The 19,879-nt window shown below is 51.8% G+C and overlaps 7 protein-coding genes and 1 non-coding gene across 8 annotated transcripts; 5 read left to right on the plus strand and 3 right to left on the minus strand.

Moving 5' to 3' along the window:
• Nucleotides 1–1,050: 1,050 nt before the first annotated feature.
• Nucleotides 1,051–1,561, minus strand: J4E87_007032 (uncharacterized protein; the record flags this gene model as incomplete). The annotated part of the gene is made up of 3 exons (XM_049378630.1): nt 1,051–1,074; nt 1,158–1,167; nt 1,218–1,561. 3 exons carry the CDS (start codon nt 1,559–1,561, stop codon nt 1,051–1,053), a joined length of 378 nt encoding a protein of 125 aa, XP_049231651.1.
• Nucleotides 1,562–2,314: 753 nt separating this feature from the next.
• On the minus strand, nt 2,315–3,459 carry RRP36 (rRNA biogenesis protein rrp36; the record flags this gene model as incomplete). Its single annotated transcript, XM_049378631.1, has 3 exons — nt 2,315–2,457; nt 2,513–3,227; nt 3,280–3,459. 3 exons carry the CDS (start codon nt 3,457–3,459, stop codon nt 2,315–2,317), a joined length of 1,038 nt encoding a protein of 345 aa, XP_049231652.1.
• Nucleotides 3,460–3,897: 438 nt separating this feature from the next.
• J4E87_007034 (uncharacterized protein) lies at nt 3,898–5,661 on the plus strand (the record flags this gene model as incomplete). Its single annotated transcript, XM_049378632.1, has 1 exon — nt 3,898–5,661. The coding sequence occupies one exon, from the start codon at nt 3,898–3,900 to the stop codon at nt 5,659–5,661; it is 1,764 nt and encodes a 587-aa protein (XP_049231653.1).
• A 455-nt stretch (nt 5,662–6,116) lies between these two features.
• J4E87_007035 lies at nt 6,117–6,190 on the plus strand. The gene has a single exon. It is a non-coding gene; the product is annotated as a tRNA-Ile (tRNA).
• Nucleotides 6,191–6,774: 584 nt separating this feature from the next.
• J4E87_007036 (uncharacterized protein) lies at nt 6,775–9,065 on the minus strand (the record flags this gene model as incomplete). Its single annotated transcript, XM_049378633.1, has 2 exons — nt 6,775–8,373; nt 8,421–9,065. 2 exons carry the CDS (start codon nt 9,063–9,065, stop codon nt 6,775–6,777), a joined length of 2,244 nt encoding a protein of 747 aa, XP_049231654.1.
• Nucleotides 9,066–10,954: 1,889 nt separating this feature from the next.
• J4E87_007037 (uncharacterized protein) lies at nt 10,955–11,626 on the plus strand (the record flags this gene model as incomplete). Its single annotated transcript, XM_049378634.1, has 1 exon — nt 10,955–11,626. The coding sequence occupies one exon, from the start codon at nt 10,955–10,957 to the stop codon at nt 11,624–11,626; it is 672 nt and encodes a 223-aa protein (XP_049231655.1).
• Nucleotides 11,627–12,760: 1,134 nt separating this feature from the next.
• J4E87_007038 (uncharacterized protein) lies at nt 12,761–14,432 on the plus strand (the record flags this gene model as incomplete). Its single annotated transcript, XM_049378635.1, has 3 exons — nt 12,761–12,775; nt 12,841–13,986; nt 14,046–14,432. 3 exons carry the CDS (start codon nt 12,761–12,763, stop codon nt 14,430–14,432), a joined length of 1,548 nt encoding a protein of 515 aa, XP_049231656.1.
• A 1,033-nt stretch (nt 14,433–15,465) lies between these two features.
• Nucleotides 15,466–16,617, plus strand: J4E87_007039 (uncharacterized protein; the record flags this gene model as incomplete). The annotated part of the gene is made up of 3 exons (XM_049378636.1): nt 15,466–15,567; nt 15,618–16,360; nt 16,419–16,617. The coding sequence occupies 3 exons, from the start codon at nt 15,466–15,468 to the stop codon at nt 16,615–16,617; spliced, it is 1,044 nt and encodes a 347-aa protein (XP_049231657.1).
• Nucleotides 16,618–19,879: the final 3,262 nt, after the last annotated feature.

Consider the following 19,879-nt stretch of genomic DNA (forward strand, 5'->3'; position numbering starts at 1 on the left):
TCGCCAGATGGTCTTCTAACAAATAACGCTCTCGGCGCATCCCCATTGGAACATGTAGTTACCGCATTCACACAAATACCACCACCACCTCTGCAGCACGTATTTACAACACACAGCTGATTGGTCGCACAGTCTTCATTGACCTTGCACTGGGGACTGCTGCAGGAAGTCGATCCCGGCACACACAGACCGCCACCTCCAGCGACGGAACCGCAGATGCATCCTGAACCGCAGTAGACATACTTGGTGCATGAAGAAGGTGCGCAGCTGGGATTTGTGCAAAGCCCACGAGCGCAACCGCCGCTTGCACAAACATTACCGCAACCACCGCAGTTATTAGGATCGGATTGGAAGTCCGGTCCTGCCGTAGTGGTGGCCGTTGCAACAACCGTCACAGTCGGGGTCATAGTTTCCGTCGCAGCGATTTCCTGTGTCGCAGTCGTAGTTACGGTGACGACGGTTTCGGTGAAGGTGGTAGAGGTGGAGATGCTTGTTTCTGTGGCGGTGCTGCTGACGACCACAGTGATGGTAGGGGTTGCGAGGGAGAGACATTCGCAGGCTTTGGTGATTTGCGCGCATTCGTATTGCTGGAGACCTTCTGGGGCGGTCAGGCAGAATGTTGGGGTGGGGAGGATGGGTGTGGGTGTGGATGATGGTTCGGTGGTGGTTGAAGTTATGATGGAAGAGGACTCTGGGGTGCTGGAAGGTGCGATGGATGATGACACCGTGGTGCTGGAAGATGCCGTGGAAGAAGCCTCGACAGAGCTGAGGGTGATTGTAGAGGATGATTCCATAGTGATTGAAGTCGCTGCGACCGATGACTCCACGATGCTTGAGAGAGTTGAGTAAGCCGACTTCATTGCGCTCGAGTACGCGTACGACGCCTGTGATACACTTGAGTAAGCTAGATGCGATGCTTGCACTGCACTCGGCGATTGCGACGATAGGACCTCTACCGCACTGGAAGGTTTCACGACCGGGTAGCTCGCTGTGCTCGAGCATTTCGTAGATGTGGATGAAGGAGTCGCAGTAGTCGAAGATTTCTTGCTCTTAGTGCATGATGTGCTGCTGGAACTGAGTGTCTGCACATAATCGCGTTTGATGGGTGCTTCGGCTGTCACCGTTACTATCTTTGCTGTCGCTGGGCATAGCTGTACTTCGGTAGTTCTAGAAATGTTAGAATGTGTAAAGTGCGGCATCCGTGCGAAGTGACTTACGTGGTGATGGTTACCAAGACTGCATCGGCTGTCAAGGTTGTAGTGCCGGTGACTGTAGTCTCGTCGGTGTTTGTGAACGATTCTGTGAGTGTAGTCGTCTCAAGGGTATCTGTAGTTGAAATGACAGTTGACGTGCTGATTGCGCTAGAAGTGACCGTGACGGTAGGGATGGCCAGGAGCGACGAACAGAATTCCGCCGCTGTCGGCACCGCTCGTAGCTCATCGATAAGAGGCGAAATGAGTTGACACTCCGAATCTTTGACGTCAGTGAGTCCGGGAATCTCTTCTTGGGCTGAGCTGGCAACTGCCAAAGAGAGAAGGAGGGTGGTGATGGATTTGCGCATTTTGATAAAGATTTCCGATTCTGGGCCGACTGTGGACGTTTGTTCCTGCCACTGGTGAAATGAATGACTTGAGTAAAGATTCAGACAAGAGAATACACCAACATATATACAAGTCGCAAGAACATGCGCACACGGAGTCATTTTCGTGGCGTTGGGCATGGCTGAGCTGATACAGGGCCAGACGAAGTCGTTCGGACGTTCCGAAGGCGCTTTGCTTTCATCTCTACCAGCTGGAAATCGACCACGGAAGCGAAATGGCTTTCGATCTAAACCCACGAAAGTGTAAGCTCCCTACTGGAACGCCAAGTTGTGGAAAGAAACTTGACTCGAATAGGTCTCTTCACAATGAAGGGGCTGTAATGCTAGACCAAATAAACCAAAACAATCTAGCACATCTACAAAAGACACACAGGGACTTCGTGGCGTATCGAGTGGACAATGCGTCACGATGAAATGGGTTGGTGAGAGGCTTGAAGTGTACCTGACTAGTGCAGATCTGGGGAAAGCCTCATCTAGGCCGCCCTAGATCTCCATCCCCTGTCTGTGCTTGACTGCGGACAACGCGATAGTTGACGCCGCATCTTACGATAATCGAATCGTGGACTCATCAATTACTCGTCACATGATGAAAGGGTATTTTCCAGGAGAACGAATATGAAGACGACGATAGCAGAGTTGTCAGATCGTTGAAGCAGGGGTATCTTTGATTGCAAGCGACAGATATTGAAAGTATTCGAAAAGTGCCCGTACAGGCTATTGAGCAGTACGGCGCTCGTCGGGCATGTTCTTCCGTTCCTTCGCCGTGACCTTCTTGCGACGGCGTTCGATGACCTTCTCGCGCTGCTTCGATTTCATGTTCTGGAAGCGGTCGACCAATGCAATCTTCTTTTGCTCGGCTGGAACATAATGTCAGTACATGCATATTGAGACGAGGGAACTGAGTGGACCTACACTTCTTCAAGAAGAAAGGCTGCTTGCCCTCCTTGACAAGCTCCTTCTCCTTCTTCTTGTGCTCCCGTGTCACCTCCTGTAGCTTGTCCTTGTTCTCGCGGGCCTTTTGTTGCGACTCCATAGAGAGTAGCTTCTTCTTCAGCTGCTCCTGCTCGACCGGGTTCTTCGTCTTCTTTATAGTCTGGCGCAGTTCGGAAATCTCAGACTTTCGGTAGTCGTTGAGGAAATCGTAACGCTTTTTGACCACAAACTCATCCGGCTGGGGTCCTGAGGTATTGTCGAACCGGGGGTCACGGAAGACTGGCTTCTTCACATCGACTACATTCCGCTTACGTGACACCGCACGCTTGCTCGACTGGACAGCGGGTGCGTGTTTGCTCGAGCGCGCTTTTGGAGCTGCGTCGGAGTCGGAGTCTCCATCCTCGTCGGCTTCCTGAGTGTCTCGTTTGCTCTCACTTTTGCTCTTGCTCTTCTTGTCCGTCTTGGCTTTCTTGCTGGGCTGTGCACCGTTCGCAAGCTTTTCAGCCTTGATCTGCCGTAACCGCTCCCTCAACGCTTCCAGCTTGTCCTCTTGCGATTTAGATGTGTCGTCGCCTCGTTTTCGCTTTCGGTCTGCGGGTTGTTGTTTTGAAATGGCGTCTTGTGCTTTGGCTAGTGCTCCAAAAGAGACTTTGCTCATTTGCGCTTTTACTTGGTCATCGTCGGAGGCGTCTGACTTGGTGATGTTAGCGGCATGCGCTGGCAGAGTAGAAGTCTTGGAGGCTTACTATATCCTCGTCTCCTGATTCTCTATCCTCCTCGCCATCTGAACTAATCACGTTACCGCCCTCATCTGCCTCGATTACAGACGCAGAAGAGGATCGGTCGGTGACCTCGTAGTAGCTCTCGGCGTCTGAGCTGTCTTCGGCTGCGCGCAGAGTGCGATCCAACTTGCTTGCGAGCACCATCGTAAAGCCTAGATTTGAGGATGTCGCCGTGAAAGCGCTTGTTGAGGGTGTATTGGTATCGGGTTCCTGTCGCGTTCTTCTTCGCCGCGGTCTACCAACATTTTTGTGGACCCCACCTGCCGGGGGTTTGATTCGCCGACAGGGCCGACAGACAGGCAACTGCGCCCAAATTTCGAGTGCGCCTTCCACCGTTGGGCTTCATGCTGCGTGCTCTCCGTCTTCACCTCACCAGGCTTTTCACCGCTCACCCCTCCCGTTCCGCCGAGCGTCTGTCGCTATCGCACGTGCTCCATGGCCGCAGTCGCATCAGCTCGGTACAGCATCCCCCACTGCGCTCCAGTCGCAACTTCCTCCACTAACACCGACAACTTCAAGACCAAGACAGGTCGAGACAGCACTCCTCACGGGCGCCCGCTCTTTGCCTCCGCAAGCGCCAGCATGAACGAGTCATGGAATCCGAATGCGATGCCCTTCCGCCCGGGCGGCTTTGACCGTCGCGAGCAGAGCTTTGGCGCCTTCGAGAACCAGCTTCCACCACCACCCCCTCCTCAGTTCCAGGGACCACCACCAGGACCATACGGGCCGCCGAATGGCTTCTTCAACCAGAACTTTGCGCCGCCTCCGCCGCCGCCCCAGCAGCCCCCGCACATGTTCAGCAACCAGCACCATGACTTCGCAATTCACCAGCAAGCCATGGCATACCACCACTGGATGGTGCAGAACGGCCACCCGCATCACCCACCGCCGCCGCCTCCTTTCCCGCTAGGTCCAGAGGCCTTTGCGGGGCGCCCACCTCCACACATGCCGCCTCATGGCCAGCCGCCGTTTGGTGGGCCGCCATTTGGCCAGCAACCATACGGACATCAGGCGCATCACGGTGGGCCCCCGCCTATGCCTCACCAGCAAAACCAGATGTACCCGAACCGCCCGCCCTACCATATGATGCAACAGCAGGCCAATTTCCCGCATGGAGCGAGGAACGAGGACATACAGTATGCTTTCGATGCCTTGTTGAAGGGTCTAAAGTCAAAGAGCCGCACCGCTAATACTCAGAACAGGGCACCAACTCCTCCAGGCAAGAAGTCAAAGTCTGGGCTTACTGCCAACGGGCAAGCTAAGCAGAAAGAGTATGGTACCCTCCACCGCATTGCTTCGTTTGAAGCCAAGTGCTCTCGAATTAACAAACCTCACAGTACTCCCAAAGCACCCAAGGCACCCAAAGCGGCCGGCGAAAAGAAGGGACGCTATGGTGATGAAAAGATCATGCTCCCTGCGCCGCAGCCTACGCAAGAGTATCTGGACCAGGCCGCTGCGGAGCCTACCACCAACGAGACACCGGGCCAAATGCTGGTAATTTTGGATCTCAACGGCACGGTGCTCTTCCGCCCCAATAAAAACGCCAAGACTATGATCGAGCGCCCATACCTGAAGCCTTTCCTGCGCTACCTCTTTGAGAACTTCAAGGTCATGGTGTGGTCGAGCGCGAGGCCAGACAACGTCAAGTCTCTAGTCAGCCAAGCATTGGACAACGATCTACGGTCGAAGCTCGTTGCTCAATGGGCCCGCGACAGTTTTGGACTCTCGCCGACAAACTATCAGCAGAACGTACAGGTATACAAGAACCTGAAGCTTGTGTGGAGTCGAAGTCAGATCCAGTCTTTCCATCCAGATTATGAGGCCGGCAGTCGCTTCGGCCAGCACAACACAGTGCTGATTGACGACTCTTCGCTCAAGGCGAGTGCGCAGCCGCACAACCTCCTTGAGATTCCCGAGTTCTGCGCTACGCCAGAGCAAATGCAAGGGGACGTGCTCCGAGAGGTAGCAGGTTACCTGGAGGCATTGAGGAGGCAAGCGGATGTATCGCAATTCATCAAGAAGGTTCCGTTCACTGCCGGCGGAGGGTGGACGTTCGACTGGCCTGACGCCGATGCTGGCGGTGGCGAGATGACCAGCAAGGTGTCTGCGGGTAATGCTCCTACTACGAGTAAGAAGAAGAACAAGAAGAAGCAGGCCAATGCCGCTGCAGCTGCAGCAAGTAGAACTAACACTCCTTTGTCACAGACAATTGATACCCTCGCAGCCGTGTCGCTAGCCGCACCTGCGCAACAGCAACAGCAACAGCAGCAGCAGCAGCAGCAGCAGCAACAACAAGCGCAGATACAACAACACCAGCAAATGCAGCCTCAGCAGCAGCATGCGTAAAAGCAATTTCATTTCGACAGATTGGGAGGGAAGGAAGTACACATGTACAACCTTTTACGCGAAGGTGCGGTTTGCCGACTGGGTGCAGGTAATTGCATAGGTAGCTTGGATTTAGCGGATGTCTTCTCTATGTACCAAAAGTATGCGATATGACGGCCGATCATAATGTACAGCTTCGAGCTGGAAACTTCTATACCAGTACTACTCAATGTATTCTGCATTGAACGACTTGACTACATCTGTGGGTGTTGCTCATTATCCACTCGCGCTCCGCCTTGCCCCGCACCTGTGACTCCAATCCACATTGGAAGGTGTGACCCTCACTATGACATCTCACTCACGCGTCTGGGGAGAACTGAGGGGCATATTCAGCCCATGCACGCTTCATCACCCCACGCTCATACAGATATATTGCAATTAATCTCTCTTTTCTTCATCGAACAACAACAAATACCGGTCGCTTAGCTCAGTTGGTTAGAGCGTGGTGCTAATAACGCCAAGGTCGCGAGTTCGACCCTCGTAGTGACCATCCTTCCGGGCTTGCCCGTTTTTTTTTGCTCTTTTGTGAGCATACTATGTCCAAAAGAGTATTCAAAGTCTAGTAGCAAGAGTGACGAGATGGTAGGAGGTTGTTCTGTCTTTTTGCTGGTGTGAGATGGTAGAGGGAAGTCACCACCCGACGCGAGAGGATATCTGAAGGCGGGCTTTGTACGGGTTGGTGGGAATAGGCTAGGAGGCTACGTTACCTTGAGATACTAGATAACTTTGGGGTTTGAACTCATGTATGCTGCACGCCTGTTTGGGGGTTTATTGTACGGGTGATGTTACAAACAAGCCAGAAGTCTACATTGCCTTGGATAGGCGTGAAACTTTGGTTCTCACACTGATGTGGGCTACACGCCTACGTACTGATTTACTTGTGCAAGGTAGAGTGACGCATGTGCGAAGCAACAACATGAACAGCCAATAGTGACTCCCCACTGCATTCAGACAATACTGTCATAGTAGCTCCCCGTGTGCTCTTTGAGATAAGTCGCAGTGTTCTGCATACGTTCATTGTTCATGTATACCGTACAATCATGCCGTCATGATATCGTGCTTCCAAGGCCATTCCTACACCTTCGGTACCGCATCCCCGACACTTCCCATATCCATGCTTAGTGCATCTCTACACGCGCCACCCTCACATACCATGACACCCTCACTCGCCTTATCCATGCTCTTGATAAGCGCATTCCGCTGACTCAACCACTCACCCATACCCTTACCCACTCTACTAACAGTACCAAGACCAGCCGGTCGCTCCCGATACCTCTGCAACCACTCATCTACCCTTTGACCTTCACCCGTGATAACGCTATGTCTGATGCCGAGCTTACCAACAACAACTGCATCCATCATGCTCGGGAAAAGGAAGGGGTGTTGCATAATCTCCGCCTCGAAAGCAGACGCCGTATCCCGTGCTTTCTTAGTGTACTCCTCGTCTTCTAGCAGCGCACCCAGACGGTCCAGATTCTGCGCTGACACGCCATTTGTGCCTGGTTCAGCGTTATCCATGCCGTCTTTCAGCCGCATAATGAGGTCTTGTTGGTTTTCGGGCGTGGAGAAGAAACCGAGGTGTTGTTTGTCCCAGAACATCTTTAGCTGTGTTTGTTGGAGGTCGTCGGCCCATTGGAGGTAGCTGTCGTTGAAGGTGGCTTCGTAGAGGGAGATTAGGCCGGAGATCAAATAGGCGTAGTCGTCGGCGAAACCGGGGGCGTCGCCGCGGCCTTCGCGGTAGACGCGGATGAGAGTTTTGGTGGAGGGGTTGTAGAGCTCTTTTTGCAGGAAGGCGGCGGCTTTTTCGGCGGCGGATAGGTACTGTTTTGAGCGTGTGGGGTCTTGTGATGAGAGGGCGGCGGATGTTCGTGCGAGGGCACCGATGGCGAGACCGTTCCAGGATACTACGATCTTGTCATCTAGACCTGGCCGTGGGCGCTCCTTGTTGCGGTGCTCGAGCAGCTTTTGCCGACCTTCTGTTAGTATCTTGCTGACCTCGTCCTCCGACAGACCAAACTGTTTTGACAGATCTGCTGGTGTTGCGGTGATTGCTAGGACGTTCTGGTTGATCAGTTCGTCGTGTGCATCATGTTCAGGTTCGACATTGCCCTCATCCTTGACATTGTAGTATCTCGCGAGAATCTCTGCGTCTCGGTCGCCTAGTATGTCCTGGAACTCCTTCAATGTCCATACGTAGAAGGCACCCTCTCGCTTCTCCTTGTCATTTGGCCGGTATAACGAATCAGCATCCTCGGAAGAGAAAAAGCCTCCACTCTCAGCGTGCATCGGCGGGCTGGTTAGATACGTCGCGATGTCGTGGACCGCTGATAGATGCTCATCGCTCTTCGTCATGAGATACGCGTCCAGGTATACGGGCAGGAGTTGAGTCTGATCGTACAGCATCTTCTCAAAATGCGGTAGGCTCCAGTTCTTCGTGACAGAGTATCGCGCGAAGCCGTTTCCGATTTGATCGTGTATGCCACCCTTGTTCATCGCGTCCAGTGTCGCCAGTACCATGTCTTTCGCATGTGTGCAGTCCTTTGCTCCGAGCACTTCTCTGACCGCATTTGGATATTCGGATAGTTTAAGGAGGAATTGGAGGTTCGAAGGTGTTGGGAACTTGGGTGCGCTGCCAAAGCCTGCGTGCTTTGCATCGTATCGCTTTTTGAAGTGCTGTGACCAGTTAGTGACTGGGTTTATACCAAACGCTGCTAATTCACCTCGAATGCTTCATCCAGAAGGTCTAGGTCAAGACCTTCATGAGCTGCGCCATCTTTCCTGCTGATGTTTCCGTCCTCCGCAAAGTCTCGCAGTTGCGCTGTGATTTCCTTCGCCGAGTCCAGACACCTCTGTCGTTGATCCCTCCACACATCGCGAATCTTCTTGAGTATGCCAACAAAGCCAACGTGCTCTCCCATCGCCATCGTGGACCCTGGACCGGGCCAATACGTCCCGCCGAATATCGGTTCCAGATCTGGTGTGATGAAAGCGTTCAGTGGCCACCCTCCTGAACCTGTTGTTGCTTGAACATAGTTCATGTATATGCGATCGACGTCCGGCCGCTCTTCGCGATCGATCTTTATGGGTATGAAGTTCTCGTTGAGCAGCTTCGCGACCTCTTCATTCTCGAACGATTCACGCTCCATGACGTGACACCAATGACATGCAGCATAGCCTATGCTGATGAAGATCAGCCTGTTCGACTTCTTCGCCAGCTCAATTGCCTCTGGTCCCCACATCTGCCATGCGACCGGGTTGTTCATGTGGCCCCGAACATAAGGGCTTCGGCTCTCATTGAGGCGGTTCTTGAGCTTCAAGTCGTCATCTGCGGTGGCGGACCCAGCGGAAGAACTATGCGCGTCCATTCTCAGGATAGATGTACGGAAGTCGCGCTGTTGCGCTCGCGATGTAGATGGTGGGGTCGCAGTAGCTGGAGCTGGTATACGGCGGGGTGGCGCGGTCGCGATGGGGGTGCGGGCAGATCGACAGGAGCCTCGAAAATTGAATCTCACGGCAGGCATACAGCAAAAAAAGAGTTCTGGTGAAATCTGGTGGCGCGCGGCTCCGAGGCTACTGAACGTTATCAATCATGCGAAGTAGCTCCGCGCCCCTGCCGAATTGCCCCGCATCCCGCCAACGACGTAATCTCTAGAACCCTGAGTGGCTGGGGATCGGCGCGGAGATTCGGTTCTCTGCAATCTGCATCCCTTCTGACCTGCATCGATTTCGCAGAGTGGTACGCAGATACATCGCGCCAACGTAAGCTACAGTGTCATGACGTGCGTTGTACGCCATTTCTAGAAGCTTCCATCGGCTCGGCTTTGGTAGCGAAGCTCTTTGCGGAAAGCTTATCAACAACGCGCGATAGACAAAGATCATTCATCATAGACGGCTTCGTAGCCTGATATGGCCACATCTGGTGAGATAACAAGGGGACAGCAACGTCGGCTCACGCATGTTATGTCTGTTCTGGGACGCGATGTCGCACAAGATTGAGACTTGATTGCAAAGAACAAAGAGAGAAAGGGTTAAGATGATGTCTTTGGGGTTCGCCCGTGGTACAAATGCTGAATCTGCGCCTGAAGCAAGTAGGCTGTTGTGTTCAAGAAGATCTTATCACGACCGAGGTGGGTCGATCCTTCCTGTGTAACGAACTCGAGAGTGGTTTGTAGTGCCCGGCCGTGAAATTACCTGGTGAGAAGTAGTTGCGATCCGTAACGCGGTCTAAGATGCCGCATCTGCCTTGGTACTGGTTACAAACGTGAGTAGTCTGTGTAACAAGGAGGCAGTCGAGTACGAAAGGTATATCGGAATTGACTGGAGCCTCTATCGATCGCCTAACTTGGTTTGAGATGGACGAAGGTGCAACGGACGCAAGCGTCTCGACTTCGGTGCTGCAAATTCTTACTGAGACGCCGTTGACAGTTATGCCATCCGAAAGCAGAAGTGACTCTTAGTACTGCCAAGGAATGACCTTCATCACTACCATGCACAGCCATCAGCTTGTGACCGCCTGAGCGATGGCGAGCAGCATGCGACTGCCATCAATGGCATCGTCTCTGTTACAAATATCCTTGTCTACTCGCGATGAGAGAGTGATAGTGGCTTCCCAGGTGCGCTCGGGTTGTCTCTCACCTTGTGGTAGTCGCTCCTGCCTCACCGTAGCTACTCTCGCCTAATCCGGTACTGATAAACAATCAACAGCTTCCTTCCTTCCTCCCTCCCCTCCACCACGATTTGACTCAACCACCCCACACTCCTTCATCTGTCGCTCCCTCGATTTCCTCCTTGCACAGCTTGTCTGAAAGGATACACTCTCTTTACATTTCGTGCAATTACACTCACTTCTTTATCCCAGTCGCGCCAGTCGCACTTCAGCACCTCACAGCCCCCAGGAAGCTAGCAACTAGGTAGGCACAGTACTCTTCATCCTGGACTATGTCTAACATGGCAAGCAGTCTTTCTATCCTCTCCTTACGGTGATCTGGTTTCGACACTACTCAAGACTACTACGTACCCGGGCGCTTTCAGTCACTCCAAGATGCATCACTTCATTCTTGTCGCTTCAGCTCTGGCCGCTAGTATCATCGCTCATCCGCACATCCATGCAAGGCAGCCAGGAGTCGTCTATGAGACCAAGATGATCATACAAACGGTCGTCGTCACGGTTACTCGAGGCTACACTCCGCCGACATCCACCTCTTTGGCGCTATCCGCTACCGCTAGCCCCGAGCCCACTCCAACCCCAGAGCCGATGCCCCAGCCTGCCCCTCGGCCCGAGCCCTCGACTTCCAAGGTTCCAGATACTCCCGTTAAGTCACAAGCACCTATGCCCAGCTTCAGTCCTGCGCCCAAGCCTGCCGATCCAGTTCAAAAGCATCCATCGGGCGAAGACCAGGCCTACCTCTCTTCTGGACCCGACTATCAAGCTGCTATACTGTTCCATCACAACGCCGTTCGTGCGAATCACGATGCAGCTCCACTGAGCTGGGACTCCGCCTGCGAGACGAATGCGCGCATTGCTGCCAGCAGGTGCGACTTTGAGCACTTCACCCCACAGGGCGCCGGCCAAGGTCAAAACTTGTTTGTTGTCTCTGGCGACGCATTCAACGTTACGGCGGGCATATCGGAGACCTGGTACCATGGCGAGCTTCCCCATATGACACCTTGGTTTGGCAAGAGTGACCTACCTCATGAGGTCTTCGAGAAAGTCGGTCATCTTACACAGATGGTGTGGAAGGACACCACCAAAGTCGGATGCGTCTCTCTTGACTGTGGCGGGGCCATGACTGTCAATGGCATAGGTTCGGCCATGAACAAGTACACAGTCTGCAATTACGCTCCGTCGGGTAACTACAAAGGCCGGTATGCAGCGCAAGTCGCCCCTCCTATCCCATCTGCCAACTTTATCGGCTGGGCAGACTAGTCGTCACTTCAGCTGATACGTCCTGTCTTTTCGATCTTCCCGATGATATGGGCTATCAGCGCTTATAGTTATACGGATATCGCTCCGCAGATCAGGAGCATGGGACGCATGAGGCAGGCCTTCCCTCGCTGTTTCCTTTCTGGCATGGTTACTGGTCTTCACCTAGCGTTCACTGCTTCCATCAGCCAAGTGCCAAAACTCCCAGCGAATGCATATCGCCGTACATTACGATGTGCGACCAGTCTCAAAGTGATTCAGATGCAGCTTATCTCGATGCATTGTCCATGTCCGTACCTGAAAGTGCTCGTGATGCGTGGAGCTGAAGGTTGCTTGCTTGTGACACACTTGGATTTGTCCGTCGCTTCAGCTTCACACAGAATCGGTGCAAAGATCTAGCAGTAGTGGTAGAAGTGGTAGCGGCGAAGTTGCGAGAGAGCGGACCCTTTTGACATGCGCTGATGACGTCGTGGGCGAACCTCGGCCGCTAGCGACGCGTGACCTGCCCACGACGCGTCGCGCTTTCCCCACCTCCTTCGTTCACTACATAATACCGGCCATCGCCTGCGGCGCTGCCTGAAGTCATGCCATTGTTTCTATCTCTGCCGTACAGATTCGTGCTATCGCTGGAAGATAGTGATGTCCGCGCCTGCTGCCAGCGCGTGAAGTCTGGCTACAGCTTCTAGCCGATCTTTCTCTTCGCGATGCGAAATTGGCACGGGGTAACATCTACACTTCTCGACGCTGATTAAAGAGCACAGCGGAGCAAGCTGTAAGAGATGTTTGTAGCTCACCGCTGGAATCCCGAGGTGCGGGCGGAGACCTTCTTAGAGCGACTTTCATCAACTGGCAGGACTTGACGCTTTCACTGGAGCAGGAAGCCAATGCGTTCAACAGCAGACCCGTTCACGCCCGTTGCCTGGTGAGAAAGGGCCTGCAAATATAGAAGTAGCGTTGCTCGCTCCCCTGACTTCTCTACCACCAGAGCACTGATCTTATCTCTACTCACATATTAGGGCTACTCTCAACCATACATTACCTTGCGAACCGCACCACCGTTAAGTCCATCAAGCTCCTACGATGACGGCGCCTGCCATGCTCGACCATACCAAGGTCTTACCGACTGAGCTGAGACACATGATCTGCGAACTTGTAAGCAGCCATAAACGCTTCCTGTCTTTATGCGATGTGACGTGCAATTGCTAACGGAATTACAGCTTCCGAACGATGATCAAACACATGCCCGCCTGGTCGACAAAGTATGGAGTTCTGCAGCTGGCACAGTACTCTGGAATACCTTCACGACCAATCTCGATGAAGGCAGCACAATCGATGCTCTACTTCGTTCAGATGATATCTTGGACACGATCAAGGAGCTGGATATTGACGGATTCAATTATGGGGAAGAACATTTCCCCACCACTACGGAAATCTCAAGTCGTTTTGTACAGCTTCTGTGCGCGCTACCGCGAAACAGCCTTCGAGCGTTTACGACCACGCTAGACTTTGACGAACGTACGGTTGGTCTTATACTCAAGACTCAATCTCAGCTGTCGAAACTTTCGTTTCCCTCAACGACCCTGCACGACAAGTTACTCACAGGAAATCTAGACAAGCTGGAAGATTTGACACTTCTACCACAAGAAGCAGATCGCCATGCCGATGCCAAATGTTTGGCTTTCACTCTCGTTCTCCGAAGACTCGCAATCAAACCCAAGGCTCAAGATGCACACAACGGAAGACCCTACTCCTGGAGTATGCCAAAACTGGAAGTGCTCTTGGATCTACGCAATATCGAGATCCACTCTGCTTTCATTGAAGAGCAAGAAGATTGCTTCGGCGGTATGACCAACCTGAGTAGCCTACAAAGTCTGCTTCTGAGTAACTGTTCGGATATGCCGCGCACCGTACAGTGCCTCGCCGATGAGTTTCTCAAATGCGATAAGCCCACTCTCAACTCAGTCATTTTCCGGCAATTGAACGGTCTGGAAGGAGAGAAGCCATTTAACACCGAAATCGAATATTTTCTTGAAGCCGTTCCGACACTCGAGACTCTCTGCATCACCACAATCAAGGCCATGCGCCCGTCTATTGGTAGCATCTGCCGCCATGGAGAATCTCTGCGCTACCTGCACATTGATCACTTCCCTAATCTTTACGAGTACACAGGTCTCTATACGGGAAATGTCGAACGATATACGCCTCAAGAGCTTGAAAGGCTCGTGGCAAGTTGTCCGCACATTGAAGCGCTCAGTCTTAATCTTGTTGATTGGGACCTTGGGGACTATACTGCATATGACACTTTCAATGTGCACGATACCGGACGAGGTTTACAGGAGGATGTGAAAGTTTCCGATCTCTTAGTAAGTGTTTCGCGATGACGGCAACATTGGTCGTGAATGTCACACTAACTTCATCATAGCTACCTCTCACCCATCTACGCAACCTCCGCAATCTCCGTATTACCTATCCTTTGTTTCAAGCACAAAATGAGGAGCAGGGGGAGACATATGAGTACATCATCCACAGACATCAACTCCGCTATCAACAAGTAGCCAATGTCATCATGGAGTTTTTTGCAGACCACAAATCGCCCATTGAGCTTCTTGCCTTTGGTACGGGCTACTGGCCAGAAGATACATACTCGTCGGCGGGCTTCATGGACATGAATGGGCATTCATTTCCCGATTTCTCCTACCGTCGCGGAATACTGACAGTAGCAAAGCGCGGAGGAAAGCAGGTTTCGCGCGCTCTTGCTGTTCCCATGCTAGAACAAGGCCGACATGAGGATATGCTTTTCTGGAAGTAAGCGGCTGGAGACAAGGTGGCCAGAGGATGTTCACGGTCTGTTATGGTGGTGGAGCCACGAGATGGAAGTTAATCCATCCTTTGGCCTGGGGTGCTTGATACCTGTCAGGAAACATGCGTGTCTTTGTCGCGCACCTAGTGTTCGGGAGATTATGGGCGCATCATGTCTGCTTCTAGAGTGTAGCGGATACCGCGTGATGCCGTATAGCTAGGAGAATAGCACCAAAACATTTCAATACCACAGCCTCCATGTCCAGTCCCCCCAGAGTCAACTCCTGCGTAATGCGCGAAGTATCGTGATGAGTTTTGGGCGCACAGCTCGCAATGACATCACGCGTCATGCTTTTCCAAATGTGGATAGCGTGGCGCACGGGTGCTTACTGAAGTCAATCTCCGAGCCCCCGAGATGCCTGTTCGTCCACCATCATCTCGCACCATACAGTCGCCTTACCGCCAGCTCTCCTCGGTTTCAGCAAATCTGTAGATACTTCTTGTCTTAGTCATATGGCGTCCCCAGGCTTACCATCGTCGCGTGATTGTTCTGTCTCGCGACGCGTCCCGTTCAGCCTTCGGTACCCGCTAACACGTACCTCGAACGCTACCAGGAGATGGGCAGTGGTGCTTCCAACAGCTATTCATGAGGCTCATTGAGGAATAGTAAGACCAGATATTGGTCGCTTGATGCAGTGCTGGCAAGTACTTCCATCATGATGTCTTTCGGACGCGTTTTGCCTTGGGCCCGACTGGAACTACATGAAGCAGTGACTGCAACGCCTTCACTGACCTGGGTATGTAACCTACAACTGATTGCTCATGTCGTCAGTGAATGGGAACTTACTCACGTTGCTCACGCCGCAGCCCTTTGTGGCTGACTTCAGTTTCACTCATTCCACGCTCCTGCCGGTGCAGGGACCAACGCGCGCATCTATCGAATAAGAACCTCACCCGAACTGGCTCTACTACTCATCGACTGATCAACTGACCACACGACTCTACCCTGGACTGCAACATAACCAGCGAATTCATCACCCAAAATGCCGCAAGCATTGGGCGAACTCGACATGGCCCTAGTACCTAGTGTGCAAGGTTACATTGGAAAGCTGCCACAAGAGCTGCGGCTGCAGATTTGCGAACTGGTAAACCATCAGCAAGACTGAATACTTCCATAGTGCTAATGTAGACGCAGTTGCCAGGCCGAGCGCTCAAGAACCTTGGACTGACCAACAAACGATGGCGAAAGTCTAGTTCGACTGTGCTCTGGAAGACTTTCAGCTCCCATCTCCAGGAACGAGGTCGCGATTTCGACGCGCTACTCTTATCCCCACCTGACGGATTTCTCGATAACGTCAAGAATCTTAAGATTACGTCTTTTGATGTCTCCGAGAAGGTGCTGCAGCTGATCGCTGTCCTGGCCCAAAACACATTACGCACCGTGGAGCTACCGACTGGGAACCCCAGGACCTTGGGCCTTTTGATTCGCTCTCAAAATCTGATTGAAGAGCTTACATATCAGCACCCTGGACTGCAGCATAGCCGTCCGGACTCTCGCTTCCTTGTAGGCAACTTGAATAAGCTTCGAAAGTTGACCATTACACCCGCCAAAGATGACGACTTTAATGCGTGGCTTCTCAACACACCAGCTTTGGAGACCCTTAATATTGCACACTACAACGGGTTCAAGCCATCCAATCCCGAATTCCGAGACTTAGCTTCTCTTAAAAGGTGGAAATGTCCTAGTACTTTCATACCTCTGAGGCTTCGACACCTTCGCCTGTCGTACCTCAACCTATTCGACGGCCCTTACCATCTGGGGAAGATCACTGATCTCCAGTCTCTTACAGATCTTGAGATAAGCTACTGTATCAATGTCTCGTCCTTTTTAGAGCATTTGAGCATCGAATACTCCGCACTGGACAGCTTCGCTTTGAAGTCGCTGTGTTTTACACAATCTTTCGAAGAACCAGATTTATTCAAGTTCTTGAATCAGTTTATCGGATGCTTTTCAGGCCTGGAGAGGCTTTTTGTCGCGACCCGAAATCCTCAGCATGTCAATGTGGAGAAAATATGTCGACACGGGCAAACTCTACGACTTCTCCACTTGGATCCGTTGTATCATCCAAGTCGCCTTCCGCTATCCGAAGCCAGAAATCACTGCTACACGGCTACCGAACTCGAGACACTTCTAGGTGGATGTCCAAAGATAGAGGAGCTCGGCGTTCATGTAGCTGCTATCGACATCCGCTCTATGACCTGTGGCGTACCATATCTGTTTCCTCGGGAACAGAACTTTGCAAAGGCTTTGGACGTAATAGCCCGCTTTCCTTTGCTTCGCAGCTTGCGCCTTACGCATTTGCTAGCAATGTGGTCGAATGTTGAATTCTGCAATCCAGTTGAACATGCGGTACAATACTCCCAGTTGGCAACCGAGGTCCTACGATACCTAGCAGCGCGAAGTTCGCCGATCGAGATTTATGCTAACAGCCCTACCGTGACTCCGGGGTATCTCGACATGGCGAAGGACTTCCAGGGTCATCAGTGGCCTCATTACTACTACGTGCGCGGACTGATGACCTTACCGTCCCGTGGCCGCAACCATATGGAGATCGTGGCGGTACCAGTCAAAGAAGAGGATATGGCAGGCTACCTTCAGAAAACAACAATCTTGCTTAGGAATGAACCGACCGATGAAGTAATATGGTAGTAGCTGGTCGTGCGACGATCATATTTTCGCAGTACTGTGCGTTATTGCATACATCTACGAATAAGATATGCCGGGTTTGCCAGACCAATAACCTGCAGCGGGGGAAGTGCGTGCCTTGGACACCACTAGCCACCGAATTCGGGACGTAAATAATGGAATGGGTGACCGGACATGAGCGAGAATGAGGAAGGAGTGGGTAGCAAACGTGATCGAGTACGTATTTACCCTTCAGTAGCTATTTATCCGTTCTTCACCACATCACTTTGCACCCCAAGATCAGTATCAATCCGACAGTCACAGCAACAAGAGCAGCTTCCTATAAGGATTCAGAAAGACTCGTATCCGCCAGGCGGTATAATAACACGTCTCAGGGCCCCTGACAAACAGGACAGGCGAGCACATCAGAATTTAGATATCCAGTTTCGCAAGCGGGACATTAGATTAATGGAAACAGTTTGGAAAAATGTGACGGCCATCAAACAAAAGCTGTCGTTCTTTGGAACCTTGCGATATGAGAGGCGAGCGAGAGCATGAAAGACTGAGCCATGGCTTTTGGTGCGCACCCATACACTCCTCAGAAGCCTTTTTTAGTATTATGAATCAGCTGGTGAGTCTGACGGAGGAAGAGAACACCGGCGATAGTGAGGAGGTATTTATAAGCGACTGGAGGTTCATAGTCATAAAAAAAGTGAGTGTGTTGCGGGAGCCATTGTTCTTGAGGTGTGGTGTTTTGCGCTCCACGGGAAGACAGGCAGGCAAAGACATCGGTTGTGGCTGCATACATTTTGGAGCGAGCTTCATGACGCTCTTGGAGAGCGGTTTTGGTGTGATCTGGACAGAAATATCGAGTGCGTGAAGTAAAGGACTTGGAGCGACAGGCGGGCGGTATTTATGTCTATCCGTAACATTGCCGTATAGTGGGTACGCGCGGAAGACCAGGAACGGCCATAGAGAATCTTGAATGAAGTTTAAGATGCACTCCGCGAGCGAAAGAAAGAAGAGAGAACATGTGGGGCTTGTGGCGGTTTTTGGTACACACCCATATCTCTCTCATCTTTGGATTTTTGGTATTGCACACCGGGGTATAGAGTGTAGGGCGGAAGACAGGAGTTCATGGAAAGAATGTATTTATATCCAGCGGCGGCACCATGTGGCACGTCGAGACACCTCTACCTCTCAGGCCATGGATCTGAACCTGTGCACTTTTGATGCGCGTCAAATCTTTGCAAGACGCAAGATCGTGCCGACCATAGTCCTGTCTGATAGCGGATTTGGATTCGGAAGAGAGCGACAGGCGAGAACATGAGGTCGTAGATTTTGTACTTTGGCGCACACTCATCATAAAGGCGGACCTGACTTTTGGTATATCACGAGAAGTAGTCGGTAAGAATGAGAGGCAATAATTCTCCGAGGGGCAGAGGTATTTATGTGCAAATGCCGTACCATGCCATGCCGTCATGCACAGCAGAGCGTGGAATATCGCAGTCCATAGGTCATTGAGCAAAATACTTCGGATTTGAAGAGAGAGGCAGGCGGAAACATGTGGTAGTCGATTTGCTTTTCTGGGCTCACACACATAACCTTTCAAGAATCTGAATTCGATCTTTTGTAGGCAAAGAGGTTGCAGAAGGAAGAGAAGATCATCCAGACAGATGCCATCAGATTCTTATACTTCCAAGAGGCAGAAGTAAAGTAGCAAGATCGAAAGAGCTGGTGCTGGTCATGACGTTCTGGAAGTCTGTATTTCAGATCGGCCCAGCGAGCGGGGGAGCAGGCGCGACCATGTTCCATTGTTGCAGATCTTTTGAGCTCGCACTCATCACGATCAGGGCGTGTTAGTTTTGTTTTCGCAAAATGGTGGCTTGAGGATGATAGATGAGAGCTTTGGGAAGGAAGAACCGGGTAGCTTTTATATGTCAGCCAAGGTGAGTGGTGTGGTAGGCAGAGTGGAGAGATCGTGCTCGACATAAGTACGAGGCGCTGCCTTTTTGAAGTTAAGGAGAGAGAGACAGCTGGAGAACATCGCTTCGGTGCCGCTGGCTTTTAGGTCCGCACTCATGGCTAAAATGTTTTTTGATTTGGGTACTGCGTAACCGCGGGTTGAAGATTGAACGATGAAGTCTCTGGAGGGACGAAGATGGTAGTATTTATGTCGCAGTAGACCCAGAGCAAGCGGACCGTGCGGTTTAAGGGTGCGATAGTGCTGGCACATGATATGGGAATGATGTAGTTTCTAGACCGCGGGAAGAGAAGCGGAGGAGAACGCAGCATAGTATTGCCGGTGGTTTTTTTCGAAGCCGCACACATAGGGTCGGAGGCTGTCATTTTTGGTATTAAACACCAGGAGACAGTTGATAGAAGAAGAGGAGGAGAGCGACGAAGGGAGAGGTATTTATACATAACAGTTGTGTATAAGAGCGCAGACATCACGCGATACTACTAGTATTTGCGGGCGGACGAGATGCGGAAAGAGCGAAGAGGACAACGACATAAGTCGTTCACACTTTACTTTGGATTTTAATCAGATTGTTGAAGTTGCGCAAGTCCTCTCGCACAGATCATGCGCACTCCTTAAGTGTATTTCTCGCACACACAACATTGCAATCTTCGGCAATGACTTCCGTAGACCACAAACAGGCACTCCAACACTCATCAATCGCTGAAACAGCGTCTCGCAAACATGAAATGATTTTTGCTGAATTTTAGTGAATAGAGTGCCGAGAATGTTGTTTGGGAAGTTGGAGGCC

Source organism: Alternaria ethzedia (assembly GCF_023757985.1).
Source record: "Alternaria ethzedia strain BMP 0044 chromosome Unknown scaffold_18, whole genome shotgun sequence".
Lineage (NCBI taxonomy): Eukaryota > Fungi > Ascomycota > Dothideomycetes > Pleosporales > Pleosporaceae > Alternaria > Alternaria ethzedia.